The following is a 16,577-nucleotide window of genomic DNA, read 5'->3' as shown; positions in this document are numbered from 1 at the left end:
GGGGGAAGTTTAGGTCTGACTCAGGATACAAATTTTGCAGTTTGGGCCCACCTCCGTTTTGATAGATTTGGAGAGTTTGAGAAGGGAAACTTCCACATCAGTAAGTACAGAACGTGGATCTTTTCCATGTTACATCTCACTTGTATTTAAATTATGAGCATATCAGATTCTAGTATTCAATACTGTAGCTTTCATAAACATTAAGTAAACATAACAAGGGGGTCCAATGCAAATCTTGTTGAAATCTATGTGTCTTTCCATTGATTTCAAAGGAAATTGGATTAGGCATCTAGAATTGAAGTCTATTCCTTCTGTTTATCATCAAGAAAGGGCTTGGTCTTTTAATTCCACTTGTAACACACAATCGCCCAAATGTTAGCTTAGAAATAGTTGCACAAACCTTGCATAACTTTAGGTTCTACTGACCTGCACACTGGAGCCTGTATATAATGCTAGGATCCCAGGTCTGAGAGAGTCTGAAGAGGTACCTCTTGGCTGAATAGCCTGGGCGAATCTGTCGGTCAATCTGGTTATCCGGCTTTTTCAGGAAATGGAGGTGTGGATGCCAAGCTGTCCCTTTCTGATCCTTCTGCAGCAATAATATGCATGGCAAGACTTCAGTTGCTTTAAATTTTGTTTCTCACTGCAGCTGGTGAGTTGACGTTAACAGATTCTAATCAATAACTCAGGGGAAAAAAACCCTCAAGTTGCCTGCAGGCATAGTAGAACAGGCATCTCAAGACAGTAGACTATGATGGGGAAATCACATGATGGTGAGTTTAAAGCAAACAGGTTGGGAGTGCGAGTCTGGAAATTGCCAAAAAAAAACCCCAAGGGAACAATTCAGATCTTCAGTTAAAATTAAATACCAGTGAAGGATAAAGATAATCTGTCAAGAAAATAAATGTTATACTCTGGACATCAGGGACTTACTCCTACTACTTTTGATGTTCATGGCTATGCTCCAACTGATTTTATCGAGAGCAGGACCAGGCCATGGATTTTTTTTTTTAAATCTCTCTACCCATGTGGAAAATGAGAGTGGATTAAATAAAAATTGATCTGGACCTTAACTGAAATTCCCAACCAAACCCAAACCCTGACAGGATGCTGAAGCTTGAAAAAGTTTAGTCAGCTTTCTGATGCTTTATAATTTTATCAGAGCTCTCATTAATACCATTAATGCAACCAACTCACTGGGCTTCAAGAACTACCGTATTTTCCAATCAAATCTAGTTAAATCAAAGTGTAAGAATGGTTGAAACAAATACCTTTGTTAAAGTCCCGAAATGCAGACTTAGTTTAAATTTAAATGAGACCACACTGTTCAATAGAATTAGATACTGATTGTTTAAAAGTCTTGATGGGTCTAGACCAGAGACCAAGCTGCACTATATGCTGCCATGTGGGAAACCCAGGTTTAATTCTCTTTTTGTTGGGTTGTGCACCTATCTAGACTAGTCAGATGGGATAAACTCCACTCTCGTAATGTTTGTAAAGTTTATGCTGTGATGCTGGGACTTGGTGTCCTTGTGCTATGGCTCAGTGTAGCGAAGTTGCTTTCAAAGATCGTGATATTGTATTATGGTGTTTTTATACCACACTGCAAAGTGATGCTTCACATGCCCTGGAAATGATTCTGAGAACTTTTTGTTCCTTGCAAGCATGATACTATGAATTGCAGGCCTACAGAATCCCTAGGGGGCATCACACTTAGTCCCTGATTAGGCAGGGAAGGAGCTCTTCATACTGCCCTACCGTAACTTTTCTGGCTAGTTAGAAGTAGCATTGAGACATTCCACCAAAGGGAGACCTGTCACTCTTCTTCAGCTAGAAAGACTTGGATCCTGCACATCACAGCCAGCAGGAGTGAAAGTGCTCAAAACAGAGGAGCAACTCAGTGACACACTTGGGAGAGAAAAGCAGTTCTATAACAGATACACTAGAACCTCAGAGTTATGAACACCAGAGTTATGAACTGACCAGTCAATCACACACCACATTTGGAAGCAGAAGTGCGCAATCGGGTAGCAGCAGAGACGGAGCCAAAAACAAAAAGAAAGAAAGAAAGCAATTACAGTACAGTAGTGTGTTAAATGTAAACTACTAAAAAAAAGGGAAAGTAGCATTTTTCTTCTGCATAGTAAAGTTTCAAAGCTGTATTAAGTCAGTGTTCAGTTGCAAACTTTTGAAAGGACAACCATTTCGTCTTGTTCAGAGTTACGAACATTTCAGAGTTATGAACAACTTCCATTCCTGAGCTGTTTGTAACTCTGAGGTTCTACTGTACATATTCATCTCAGTAACATTAAGGATGAAATCCTGGTCCTGTTGAAGTCAATGGCAAAACTCCCATTGACTTAAATAAAGCTGGATTCCACTCATGTTTATATATTTTAGAATATAATTATTTAATGGATTTATCATTTACATTAAAGTAAACTAACTCACCGTTTTCTAATCTTATTTTAAAGCTTTAACAAATCTACCATTCAGATGCCACTAGGGTGGGCAAATTAAAAATACCCAGAAACGTATCTTTCCCGTTAAGCCATCAGGAGGATACAGTACTTGGGTTTTATAAGAACATTTTTTTCTATTGGAAGAAAGAAATGGAAAGTAAATACAGGAAATTATACTAACTCTACAAAGGGCAAGTGCAATGTTGGGAGCGGGGATGAGAGGTGAAGGGCAGCATGAGAGGGAAATGACTTAAGGGGCCCATAACTGCAGTGTAAGAGCTCAGGATATAGGGTGATAATTGAACGGATTAAAATACAATATGCTGCTGCTATTCACGGGTGTGGCAGATGTAATGTAACTATCCCAAACTATGGGATACAGGAATCTTCAGCTTCCTCTAAAGCATCACCATAGATGTGGAATATTATTTTTGTGTTGGAGGGATGAGGTATGACAAGTTTGTATGTGAGCTCCCTAGAGCTTTGTGTCTCTTGACAATCCTAAATTGCAAGGAACCAGTCTGTCAGATCTGGAAGACTGTAAAACTGTGACAGGAGCCTAGAAAGGAGAGAGACAACTAGAACCTTGATCCTGCTCCCATTTAAAGGCTATGTTAAAATTCCCATTAGCTTCAGGGAGGCAGGGTTGGGTTCTAATTCAGAAGAATTGACATCTAATAGTGCTATAGCAAAATTTGCCAGTTAGCCTCAGTTTCTAGTTGACTTAGATTCTGTTGATCTGAACTATTAGCATGTACAGAGTGCCCTGTTAATGAAAATTGCCACCGTGCTTCATATAATAGCAGCAGGCATGTTGAGACTCGTCCATTTTCTTTGGTGCCACAGCCAGTTACTGTATGTAATCACTCTGCTCCTAGGTCCCCGTTTACACTTTTCTCATCGACTACTTGTGTAGGCATTTCTGGCTTCAGTAAATTTCTTCTACCAAGAGTTTTTTTTTCCAAATAGGACCTGTTTTGTATTGAAGAATTACACCGCGCCCAGTTGCCTCGCTTAATAACATATTTAAGCCTAAATTTTCAAGCATCCACTAATTTTGAGTGTCTCAAATTGAAGGCCCTTCTTGATGCACTTAGAGTCCGACTTTCACCCACAACTCCAGTTGAAGTCAGGTCCTGTGTTGGGCATGTGGAAACTGAGGCACCTGTGTGTATGAATTGTTGAAAATGTGAACCTTAGCTTTTACTGAACACAGGGAAAGTTTCCGATTAAAGAGAGAGAAAAAACAGTCTAACTCTCCCTTTGGAAACTGCTCCCTTGCACAGCTCTGCCTCCAGGCTAAATAAACTAAATGCATCTGCAGGCTAGAACCTCACTTGTAGCATTTTGAAATTTCACAGTGTTGTAATTGTAGGGGTCCTGACCCAACAAGGAGTTGTGTGTGTGTGTGTGTGTGTGTGTTGGGGGGCTGCAAGGTTTATGTAGGGGAAGTTGTGCTACTGCTACTCTTACTTCTGTGCTGCTGCTGAGAGTGGTGGCTGCTGGCCAGGAGCCTAGCTCTGAAGGCAGAGCTGCCGCCAGCAGCAGCGCAGAAGTAAGGATGGCCTGGTATGGTATTGCCACCCTTACTTCTGCGCTGCTGCCTGCGCAGTAGCCGCCACTCTCTGGTTGCCCAGCTCTGCAGGCAGCAATGCAGAAGTAAGGGTGGCATGGTATGGTATTGCCACTCTCTGGCCACCCAGCTCTGCAGGCAGCAATGCAGAAGTAAGGGTGGCATGGTATGGTATTGCCACTCTCTGGTTGCCCAGCTCTGCAGGTAGCAATGCAGAAGTAAGGGTGGCATGGTATGGTATTGCCACTCTCTGGCCGCCCAGCTCTGCAGGCAGCAATGCAGAAGTAAGGGTGGCATGGTATGGTATTGCCACTCTCTGGTTGCCCAGCTCTGCAGGTAGCAATGCAGAAGTAAGGGTGGCATGGTATGGTATTGCCACTCTCCAGCCACCCAGCTCTGAAGGCAGTGCAGAAGTGAGGGTGGCAATACTGTAACTCCCCTAAAATAACCTTGTGACTCCCTGGCAACTCCGTTTTGGGTCAGGACCCCCAATTTGAGAAATGGTGGTCTCCCCCATGAAATCTGTATAGTATAGGGTAAAAGCACACAAAAGACCAGATTTCACGGTCCTTGACCCATTTTTCATGGCTGTGAATTTGGTAGGGCCCTAGTTATAGTAAGTGCTGGTTGGGAATGTCTTGATGAAATGTTTTTTGTTGGAAAATGCCAGTTCATCAAAACCAAAACTTTTTGTGAAAACATGTCAGTTGGGAGACCCCAGAATAGCCAGTAACGTGATGTTTGAGGGCACTCACCTGGGATGTGGGAGATCCAGGTTTAAGTCCCTGCTCTGCCTGATTCAGTTTGCACAGGAATTCTCCACGTGCTCCTAGAGCTCTGAGGACAACTATTAACCACCCACAAACTCTACTTTTTTGGTGACCTACCTTCTGGATAAAGAGGGCAGGATGGACCTCCCTTTGGAGTCCAACAGTGCTGTCTCCTTCAACACCACTCCTACGTTGTCCAGAAGGATTGTGGCAGACTGATATGAGGTGCCCCCTTCCTCAAAGGGACTAAACATGTGGCCTCCACACTGTTCTTATCTCTTGCTGGTTTGGTGAAGGAAAGATTTTATCCATGTCTCCCATATTATAGAGCAAAGCATTAACCACAAGATGCTGGCTGGCTCCTTAATTTACAACAGAAAAAAATTAAATCTGTCTCAAGGGTAGTTACAAAAATTAGCAATTTTTACAACTAGGATGGCTCATAACTCTGTTTCAATAGCAGAGTGTTGTTATGGCTGAAGATAGCATAATGGGTTAATCCCAGCCCCATTTCCTCGGACCTCCTGTGGCCACATGATTTGCAAATGCCTGAAAATATCTCTGCTCAATTCTAATTGTTTGCGGCAGTCAGCACACGATTTCACGTGTTTGGTCACAGCAGTATTCGTTTTCTCTTCTTTTAATCTTTGAATGTCGTGCCTGGTTTCACTGATGTAGATCATGATGACACAGTAGGCAGTGATTTCATTTCAGATGTTTTGCCTTGACTCCAGAAGTGTGGATTCCTTGTGGGATGGCCAATATTTATTAATGGTATCCTAGGGTTTTAAAGGGAAAGCTATATCACAGACCATTACAACCAGTTTAATCTATTCCAAAATGCTGGATGCATTAGGCAAGAGCTACCTCGATTGGACTGAGGTCTTCCTCATTAGTTCAGATGCTGGTTCAGAAGATTTATTGAAGGCTGTCTCTTTTAAAGAGCTCACTTTTGATCCCTAAAGGATATCTTCACTCTGATGTGATGGAGCTGAGATAGGGCTGTTCTTCTGACATAAATGCTGCTACTGAAGTAATTTAAAAAAAAAAACAACCAGTCCCATAATTAGGAGTGTGCAAAATGTTCATTCCTGAATATGCATGGGTTGAATTTCTTGGGACTTTTCCAAATATTTAATTGGGATCATCAGTATGCACTCTTATATCTAAAGTTAAATTCTCATATCATAAGCAGAGAAGTTGGATTAATATTTTAACTGTAAATTTGGGGTTGGAGGGGTCATTACTGGGGATTATTTCCAGGGTTCTGAATGTATTTTGTACAGAATTCTTTGTATCTGAGATCATTTTAATATTTTACTCAGACAAATTGTTTAAATAATTGTTCTTACTATTTACACTTTGCTACTGCGGTAGGGCTGAAGTATTTGAGGTGTCTCCTAAAGTTTTACTTACTTAAGTTATTAAGCTTTGGCATTTGGCTTTTTAGAGACTATGTGTATGTGTGTTGCATATAGTGAAAATGACAATTTCTTAAATACCTGTTATATAAAACTAGATTATACAAGCATACAGTCTTTGGGGGGCAGGAACTGTGTTTTTATCATGTGTTTGTACAGTGCCTTTACAATGGGAATACAGACTGTAAATGCTACTGCAATTCAGATAATTAATAAAGCAGGATTTGTCAAAAACAAATTCTAGACGTCCATGAGGCAACTATTGAAGCAACTAAACATTTTTTGCAAAATGTGATTAATAATTTGGAGCCTACACTTTTTTCTCTTTGTGCATTATAATTACGTTAACGTTGGAATGGCTGTACACATTTGTTGTATATTTGTGGTAGCTATAGATTTAAAATGGAATGTAATAGTGGACTGGATGGCAGTCATGATACTGGTAAATGGGATCTGGATCTCCCCACATGTAGGTTGCTGGTTTGAATCTGGGTCAGAAAGATAGTGACTGAAAGTTGCTACTAACTGATGGCTATTCAGTTGTGTGTGTGAAATGAATTGGTGTTCTTGGTCCAGTACCTAGTGTACAGTAGATCATTTACATAATTGTTGACAGACACAGCAGAGAGTTCAAGCTTGGAATAAGAGTGAACACTAAACACTACTCTCTCCAGAGCTACCCTGCAAGCCCCGGCATTGACTTTTTTGGGGGGAGAGGGATGGGGAGCAGGAGCAGGAGATCCTTTAAATGGCAAGGCTAATAATCTCAGATTTAATTTTGCAACTGAGAAGTTTCTAGCTGTTCTAACCATGAAAATCTCATGGCTGAAAGGTTAGTGGCAGTGATCTTTCCTGTTCATGACTATCCTCACCATAACTGCCGTGAGGTGCTTGTTGGAGTCTATAAAGCCAGTGGCCATGGGTCCCGTGGAATTTTGGGAGAATTCCTGGGCTGGTGTGTGTTTGGGGATGGGGCGCCTGAGTTGCCACAAATGATGCTAGAACTTCTGTGAGTTCCCTCCTGCTTCCTCCTGAGCTGCTGGCGCGACTCTGGCTATAAACTGAAGGGAAAGATTGGATTTGTGCTTAAGGCACTGGATTGGGACTCGGGAGGTCTGGGTTTAATGCCCAGCTCTGCCACTGACTCCCTGTGTGACCTTGGGCAAGCCACTTGGCCTTTCTGGGCCATCTGTTCCTCATCTGTATAAAATGACAATAACACTTCCTTTCTCTCTGTCTTGACTGTTTAGACTGGAAGATTTTTGGGGCAGAGACAGTCTCAGTTTGGGTTTGTACAGTGCCTGGCAGAGCTGGGCCCTGATTTTGGTTGGGGCTTCTAGGTGCTACCTAATACAAACAATAATAAACAGTGGGGTAGGCCACAGGCACAGAATGGCTGAAGACAAGACTCTGACCCCTTATGTATGGCCTATACACACTCATTTGTGTCTTGCTTTGTGAGTGCTCCCTCCAAGGACTTCTGTCATTCACCTCCTGAGGCCTGTCCTTATCCTCTTGCTCCTGGTTGCTTGCAGGGCTGGTGCGACCATTAAGGCAAACTAGGAAGTTGCCTAGGGCGCCAAGATTTGGGGGCGCCAAAAAGCGGTACCCCCAATTTTTTTTTTACAGCATTCCTACACTCCCACCCCGAGCGCACGGTCACTGCTCCACTTCTCCCGCCTCCCAGGCTTGTGGCGCCAATCAGCTGTTTGGCGCCACAAGTCTGGGAGGGGAGGAGAATTAGAAAGGGGGTGGCGTGCTCGAGGAGGAGGCGGAGCAGAAGTGAGCTGGGGTGGGGAGCTGCTGCACGGCTCCCCGGGGGGAAGCTGCCACGGGGGGAGGAGGGGCACCTCAGGGCAGGAGTGGGGGAGGCACCTCAGGGAAGAGGGGGGCTGGGGAGCTGCCGCAGGGCTGGGGGGGGCGCAAGGTGGAAGTTTTGCCTAGGGCGTGAAACTTCCTTGCACCGGCCCTGGTTGCTTGACAGCAATGTTGAGGGATATTAGTGGCAATGGAGTGGTGTGAGGAAGCTTTCTCCACTGACCAACATGTGCTTGATTTGCAGATACACAGCGAATTATGTTTTTCAGTGCTGTCCAGTCGCCACCTTTCCATTAGCACTAAGTTCATGTTATTAAAAGGTACAAGTTATTATAAAACAAAAGTCAATAAATCTGTGGGTAGACTGAAAATCAGGGAGGAAAGGGCTCAGAAGAAGAACTTGAGGATACTGGGTCTGACACACCGGCTAGGTAAATGCAGTGACATGATCTTCTTGGAGAAGTAGTTCTCTTAAGTATTTCATTTCCCAACTAAGGATTAAATGCTGCCTTCTGATGCTGTTTTGCAGGAAATATTTACTAATCAGCGCCTGATTTTTTTCAGAAGTGCGGAATACCTGCAGCTCCCATTGACTTTTTAGAGGGAGAAGCGAGAACTCAACACTTCTTAACATCAGGCCTAACTGTGTGGTAGCCATTGTGAAGGCTGGATTCTGTGCTGTTATTACTGATGGTAGATGGAATGTATGGAACTGGCCCTGCAAGGTGCTGTCTCTTCTTTTTCCTCCCCACCATTCTTGACACTCAGGGCACCCTTCCAAAATCTGTTCAACAAGCCTCCACCCACACATCATTCCTGTCTCCCTAAAAATGCACTTCTGCAGCATTGTCTACTGACACTTTTTATTAAACGAATTGTGAACTAGATCCCTCGCCCCACTCTGGCCTGTTTGCACCCAGCAGCAGAAAGGGGTGCAAAGCCAGTTTAATAGGCCTCCTGAGGATTCTCCCACTAGAGGGGAAGGCCCTGATGGTATAGAGCCAGACTAGGGTTTAATGGGAATAGGCGGGGGAAAGAGGCCATGGCTAGAGAGCTCCTTCACTCCAGCAGTTTTCAGCTGCTAGAATGACCCCTTGGGGTCACAGGCAGCCAAGTGCAACTTGCAGCAGCCCCAACCTGCATTAAGTTATTCCGGGGCTGAGCAGTCCTCTGGTGACCCCAGGATCAGGGAACCACAAAGATGGCACAAAGTCCTATTTTCACAGAACCCTCACAGCTGCACCAGATGCTGCTCTGGCCCAGCTGAGGATCTGGCCCAGCATGTATTAAGTGGGCAACCATGTAATAGAGTCATAGTTCATGTCTCATGTCAGGAGTGCACAGACCAGGATGGTGTCGGTCCCTGAGCGGAGGCACAGATGTAGAGGACAGGCTCTTTTTGCCTTCACTGCCCGTGCCTTGGGTGCCCACGGGCACAATCGAACCCCATATATGAAACTTTCAGTCTCTGACACTGATCTTTATAGCAGAATATATGACAGTGAAATGCACAACCACTGCATGGGCTTGGCTCTTAAAACATTTAGTCAGCTCTGACTCTTCTTATAATGATATTTATGTATTTGACAGACAGTATGAGAATACATGATGTTGGGTGACGATCCCTGATGTTTGATATTCACCCTCACTTACTAAGAAGCTGTGTCATCAGCAAAGTAATACATCAGATGTGAGTTAAATTTGAGGACTTATTGTCATACACACACATCTCTCCATATACAGATCATTGTGTGTGTGTATATATATGGAATATGTGGTGATGAGGGATGTTGTAAAAAAAATTGCTACAAATCTGGGATGAGCTCATTACTTCATGAGCAGTGGAGCCAAGATAGAGTTATGCAAGTCTTCCCAGACAAGTGGCAGCAACAACTATATGGTACCTCACACCATCATGTGTTTTGTTGTGGTTAGATGTCTTTGTCTTTGTCTATGTCTTTGTCTTCTTAAAAATCTCACTCCATGTTTTCCCCTTTGAAGTAGGGTTTTAGTTACTACAACATAGAAAGAATCATGTCATGAGTATGGGTGGAGCTTAGTGACAAGTAGAGTATAAAATAATATCATATAATAGTTTGAGATTTATACCATAGCTTGGGAAATGTAAGAGTTTATGTGATTGTGATCATGTGGCATGAGAATGGCTGGCTGACAGATGAGCAACACTTTCTTTTTGTGGTCAAGAATGAAAAATGTCATTTTAGCATGAAAATTTCCCCACTTTTATATAAACAGGGGAGACTTGATCCTCACCAAGGCTGTTTGGGACCAACCCCAGGAGTGAAATCCTGGCTCCATTAAAGTCCAATGGCAAAACTCCAGCTGACTTTAATGGAGCCAGGATTTCACCCCATGTTGGCTGCAGGGAAAGGGCTACCGCTGCCTTCTATATTGAGTTATAGAAGGGTGAGATTCACCCTGTATAGAGGGCCCACACAGGGCCTAGCGATCACTTAAGCCCCTTTTAAGTAGGGTTACCATACGTCCGGATTTTCCCGGACATGTCCGGCTTTTGGGGGCTCAAATCCCCGTCCGGGGGGAAATCCCCAAAAGCCGGGCATGTCCGGGAAAATCGGGAGGCTCGGCCGGGGCCTCTTTGTCCGGGGCCGGGGGCATGGTGCAGGGGGCCGGGCGCCGGGGGGCGCGGGGCCGGTCCGGGCCCGCGGAGCCGGGTCGGGGAGCCGGGCCGGGCCCGCGGAGCCGGGAGCCGGGGTCGGGGTGTGCGCCGGGCCCGCGGGGCTGGGAGCCGGGGGGTGCGCCGGGCCGGGAGCCCGGGTCGGGGAGCCAGGGGGTGCGCCGGGGTCGGGGGGTCGGGGAGCCGGGCTGGGAGCCGGGGTCGGGGAGCCGGGGCCGGGAGCCGGGGCGTGCGCCGGGGTCGGGGAGCCGGGCTGGGAGCCGGGGTCGGGGAGCCGGGGAGTGCGCCGGGGTCGGGGAGCCGGGGGGTGCGCCGGGGTCGGGGAGCCGGGGCCGGGAGCCGGGGAGTGCGCCGGGGTCGGGGAGCCGGAGCTGGGGTCGGGGTCCCGGGGCCGGGAGCCGGGGAGTGCGCCAGGGTCGGGGAGCCGGGCTGGGAGCCGGGGTCCGGGAGCCGGGGAGTGCGCCGGGGTCCGGGAGCCGGGGTCGGGGAGCCGGGGGGTGCGCCGGGCCGGGAGCCGGGGTCGGGGAGCCGGGGGGTGCGCCGGGCCCGCGGGGCTGGGAGCCGGGGGGTGGTCGGTCGGGGCCGGCACCCCAGGGCCCGAGCCGACCCAGGCTGGAGCCGTGGGGGGACCAGCCTGGGCCGCGCCTCCTCCCCCCCCCCCCCTTACCTGCTTCAGGCTTCCCGCGAATTAAATGTTCGCGGGAAGCAGGGGAGGGGGCGGAGACTTTGGGAGGGGGCGGAGTTGGGGCGTGGGCGGGGCTGGGGGCGGGGCCGGGCCCCCGGGGAGTGTCCTCCATTTGGAGGCACAAAATATGGTAACCCTACTTTTAAGCCCTCAAAACTGGAGCACGTAAAATTGCAACCCATATGTAAATATACCAGAAAGCGCTTAAAGGGAAGAGGAGAAGAACAAGATGTTGCTTGTGTGTTTGCTTGAATACAGAATCCGGTTTTATCTAATTAGGAGCTTGCTTTCTTCAGTAAAAAAATACATTATCAGGACTCCCGAATCCCCTGGTGTTCAAGTCCAGAAGAGCAGGATTAGCATTTTAAGAGATCTCGCGCAGTCTCAATTCTGGTAGTGAAAGAACCATCCTGTGCGCTCTTACCTGTCTGCCGCCGTATGCCAAAATGGCTCTTGTCAAATCTTGGAGCGTGTGCAATTCAATCTGTAGCTTATTCCTTCTGTGTCTGAGGCCTTGCTGGCCACTCCTCCGTCCTCTTTGTTTCCATGATGGCTCTGCTAAATCTTCAGAGTAGAGAACCAGCGCACCAGTTTTTGTGCTGTAGGTTTTAGGAAGATACAGATCCCAGCAGCCCTTCATAAGCTGCCTCTCATTCAGTAATCTGCTGACATGGCAATAACCTTCACGAGACTTCCAGTTCAGATAGTCCTAGCATGGAAAAAATCAAAACATAGGATAGACTTTGCAGGGGGAAATAATCTTTCTCAGCCTGCAGTTGAGAGTATGTGGCTTACCAGATACACAGGAAATTATTCTTTGCTTATATGCTTACACCACTCTGGCCTTACTTAGTGAATTTAGGATTTGACCCAATGTGAACACTGAATTGTTTGCTAAGGTTTTACTCTATTCTTAAGGTACCTATACACTTACGGCAATGTGTAGTGTACAGACACTGCACGCCCAGCTAGTTTGGGTATAAATAGCAGTGCAGACAGTGAGTCATAGCTTAGACAAGTAGAGTAGAATAGAGTGCCCTATATGCCTGAACCCCCAGGACATATACCCTACACAGCTCTCTACATGCCCAAGCAGTGCCTCCCACGTCTACACTGTTATTTTTAGCAGTGTGGTGTCCTGCTGTCTCCTTGCTGCTGGAGCCTTTCACTGCCGTGTGTAGCTACACATGCTCTACACACCGCTGCAAGCATAGACAAGGCTTTACTGGGGCTGGACTATCACTGACGTTAGTGAGCACTTTCATTGACTTCTCATTGCCTGTATGAGGATTTGAGGACCAAAGCTCAGTCTTTTGTAGATGAAAAGTTAATAGAAATTTCCCTTTCGAAATGTGTGGGAACATTTTATGACACTTATTTTAGGACAAATCTTTAGGTGACAAATCTGAGGAACTGTCCCAGATTGAGGTGTCATTAGAGGAGGTTTTGGAACAAATTGATAAATTAAACAATAATAAATCACCAGGAATAGATGGTATTCACCCAAGAGTTCTGCAATTTCACATTTGAATTATTTCAGAACTACTAACTGTGATCTGTAACCTATCATTTAAATCAGCTTCTGTACCAAATGACTGGAGGATAGTTAATGTGATGCCAATTTTAAAAACGGCTCCAGAGGTGATCCTGGCAATTACAGGCCAGTGAGCCTTACTTCAGTACCAGCAAATTGGTTGAAATCATAGTAAAGAACAGAATTGTCAGACACATAGATGAACATAATTTGTTGGGGAAGAGTCAACATGGTTTTTGTAAAGGGGAATCATGCCTCACCAATCTACTAGAATTCTTTGAGGGGTCAACAAGCATGTGGACAAGGGGGATCCAGTGGATATAGTGTACTTAGATTTTCAGAAACTCTTTGACAAGGTCCCTCACCCAAAGGCTTTTAAGCAAAGTAAGATGTCATGGGATAAGAGGGAAGGTCCTCTCATGGATTGGTAACTGGTTAAAAGATAGGAAATAAAGGTTAGGAATAAATGGTCAGTTTTCAGAATGGAGAGAGGTAAATAGTGGTTTCCCCCAGGGGTCTGTACTGGGACCAGTGCTGTTCAACATATTCATAAATGATCTGGAAGAAGGGGTAAACAGTGAGGTGGCAAAATTTGCAGATGATACAAAACTACTAAGATAATTAAATCCAAAGCAGACTGCAAAGAGCTATAAAGGGATCTCTCAAAACCGGGTGACTGGACAACAAAATGGCAGATGAAATTCAGTGTTGATAAATGCAAAGTCCTTCACGTTGGAAAACATAATCCCAACTATACATATGAAATGATGGGGTCTAAATTAGCTGTTACCACTCAAGAGAGTGATCTTTAAGTCATTGTGGATAGTTCTCTGAAAACATCCACCCAATGTGCAGCAGCCGTCAAAAAAGTTAACAGAATGTTGGGAATCATTAAGAAAAGAATAGATAATAAGACAGAAAATATCATATTGCCGCTGTATAAATCCATGGTACGCCCACATCTTGAATACTGTGTGCAGATGTGGTCATCCCATCTCAAAAAAGATATATTGGAATTGGAAAAGGTTCAGAAAAGGGCAACAAAAATGATTAGGGGTATGGAACAGCTTCCATATGAAGAGAGATTAATAAGATTGGGACTTTTTACCTTAGAAAAGAGACAACTAAGAAGGGATATGATAGAGGTCTATAAAATCATGGAGAAAGTAAATTAAGAAGTATTATTTATTCCTCAGAACACAAGAACTAGGGGTCACCAAATTAAATTAAGAGGCAGCAGGTTTAATACAAACAATGCACAGGTCACACAATGCACAGTCAACCTGTGGAACTCCTTGCCAGAGCGTGTTGTGAAGGCCAAGACTATAACAGGGTTCAAAAAAGAACTAGATAATTTAATGGAAGATAGGTCCATCAATGGCTATTAGTGTCCCTAGCGTCTATTTGCCAGAAGCTGGGAATGGGAGACAGGGAATGGATCACTTTATGATTACCTGTTCTGTTCATTCCCTCTGGGGCACCTGGCATTGGCCACTGTCGGAAGACAGGATACTGGGCTGGATGGACCTTTGATCTGACCCAGTATGGCTGTTCCTATGTTCTTATGACCAACAGATCTAGTGGGCTGTGGAATGGGCTCAAGCAATGGTAATCCATAGCTTCAGATATTTCATACCAGATTAGACACTAACCCTAGCAAATGTAGAGGACTATCCTGTATTGGCAAGGAGCTTGGGCTGGATGAACTATTATCACTTTTTCATCTCTACTTTCTATGATTCAGCATAAAAAGTTTTTCTTAGAGTGTTTACATACCTTAAACAGTGATATTTATAGCAGAGTACTTATTGTGCTAAGAAAAGTGATGGGTATCAGTTGATAATCCTAAATTCTAAAGTCAGTGTTCACATTGATCCTTAATATAACATACCATCTCATTTTTTAAAGACGCTCCAAAATGAGAATCTGGATTAAAACCATATTGTGAACTATGTTAATTTTACTAGATCAGAACTCCAAATCCATTAGGATGAGAAGGCAGTTTCTTATACCAAAACAGTTTTTTTTCCAGTAGTAAATTGATGGTTTTGAAATGTAAAAACTACCTTACCAGTAATTAAAAACAATTGCAATTCATTACCTATTTATATTCTTAATGCCTTCCCTTTCTGTATTATCATTAAAATAATAACATCATTTCTTTGGGGCATGGGCTGTTTTAGCATTTTGTGTGTCTAGCATTCTGAATGTCTAGCACAATGGGGCTCTGATCCCATGCTAGTAAGATGACTTAACATACAAACAAGGCCAATTCTCCCCTCCTACACTCTGGTCCAAATCTACTGATGTAAATGGAATTGTGATGATGTAAATGAGATGAGATGAGAATTTGGGACAGATTTTGATTTCCATTACACTGGTGCAAACCTTGAGTAACTCAACTGCTTTCAGTGGAATTACCCCAGTGTAACTGAAATTAGATTATGACCCACACTCCTTAAAAAAATATTTTTCTGATTTGTAGTTGGTCACACTAAGGTAATTCTGAAGTCGAAGTGGCATAAGATCGGTGATAGGAATTCACTGTTTTAACTATAACTTTAATGTATATATTTTTAGCAAAGTGAATCTATGATTTTAGCTGCTGTAAAATTGCTTTGGATTGCGCAATTTCTGTAAGCTAAACAAAATATTATTTAAAAGCAGCACAGTAAACTTCAGCTATATGATTCTGATTCAGAACAACTCCATGCATATCCCAGAATTGACGTGTATGCCTAGTAACCGATTAGTCTAATATTCAACAAAAAAACAAAAACAAACAATAAGGATATTCCCTAAAGAATCTATTTCTTTATATTTAGGTTTCTTTCTCTGGATTTCTCAGTGCAAGTTTCTGTTTCTTTAACTTGCTTGCCAAGCATTCTGGTTCAGGATTCTCCAGTTTTAATTACAGCAGGCATACATACTTCTTAGGTTACTAAGGCATATTAATTTCAACAACAAATAAGATATCACTGAAAAAAATTCTGTCTCATTAACAGTTATTTCAATATTAGTTAAAATCACAGAACAGAAAATAACCATACAATCCATAATGGTTTGTTTGCTGCATTTTTGTAACCAGGACTCACCTCTGGTTCAAAGTGCACCTCCAATTTCTCCTGGGTTTTTTTGACCACCTGTCCAGTACCACGGCTTAATAGGGAGAGATTGGGCATTTTTCCTTAGTGACCTTTCATCTTGCCTCTAAAACTGTAAACTTGTTATCAGAGCAGTCTGCAAGAGAGCTTTGTAAACATGATCTTTGTTATGAAATATGATAATTTATAGATCAGCTCTTCCTTAATGTGCAGCTCCGAATAGCAAAAAAGCCTCCCTGGGTTTCCGGAGTCCTCAGTCTCCTTCACAGTTCTAAGTGGAGTCAAGTTACTTTTCTCCTGCCTGTTCTGTGCACTTGTTGTTCCTTCTGTTCTGGTTGCTTTGGTACATCTAGGGATTTGTGAAACACAACCATCCTTTTTATTGTGATCAGAGGTTGTTTGTCTGTCGCTATGGCAGCAAAAGGAAATTAAGTTCCTTAAACCAGCAAGAGAGAGAGTGTGAAAGAGCAGAGATATTCAAAGGCTCGGATTTCAAGGATGTGCTGCCGTGCAATAATCACCCCTAGCTGAAGGAATGACATTATCCTTCCAAC

The 16,577-nt window shown here is 44.2% G+C and overlaps 1 protein-coding gene across 3 annotated transcripts in view; it reads right to left on the bottom strand.

Annotated features, from left to right (window-relative positions):
- Window positions 1-16,374, bottom strand: part of KIAA2012 (KIAA2012 ortholog) — an 87,766-nt gene extending 71,392 nt beyond the window's left edge. For all 3 annotated transcript variants that reach the window (XM_005306231.5, XM_008166865.4, XM_008166864.4), the window contains exons 1-3: window positions 16,015-16,374; window positions 11,810-12,094; window positions 427-589 (exon numbers count right to left, since the gene is read on the bottom strand). In XM_005306231.5, the coding sequence (XP_005306288.3) occupies window positions 427-589; window positions 11,810-12,094; window positions 16,015-16,101 (535 nt within the window). In that variant the 5' untranslated portion in view covers window positions 16,102-16,374. The remainder of the gene's footprint in view (window positions 1-426; window positions 590-11,809; window positions 12,095-16,014) is intronic.
- Window positions 16,375-16,577: the final 203 nt, after the last annotated feature.

Source organism: Chrysemys picta, chromosome 11, assembly GCF_011386835.1.
Source record: "Chrysemys picta bellii isolate R12L10 chromosome 11, ASM1138683v2, whole genome shotgun sequence".
NCBI classification, from domain to species: Eukaryota; Metazoa; Chordata; order Testudines; family Emydidae; genus Chrysemys; species Chrysemys picta.
This window is presented reverse-complemented; position numbering and strand designations above follow the sequence as displayed.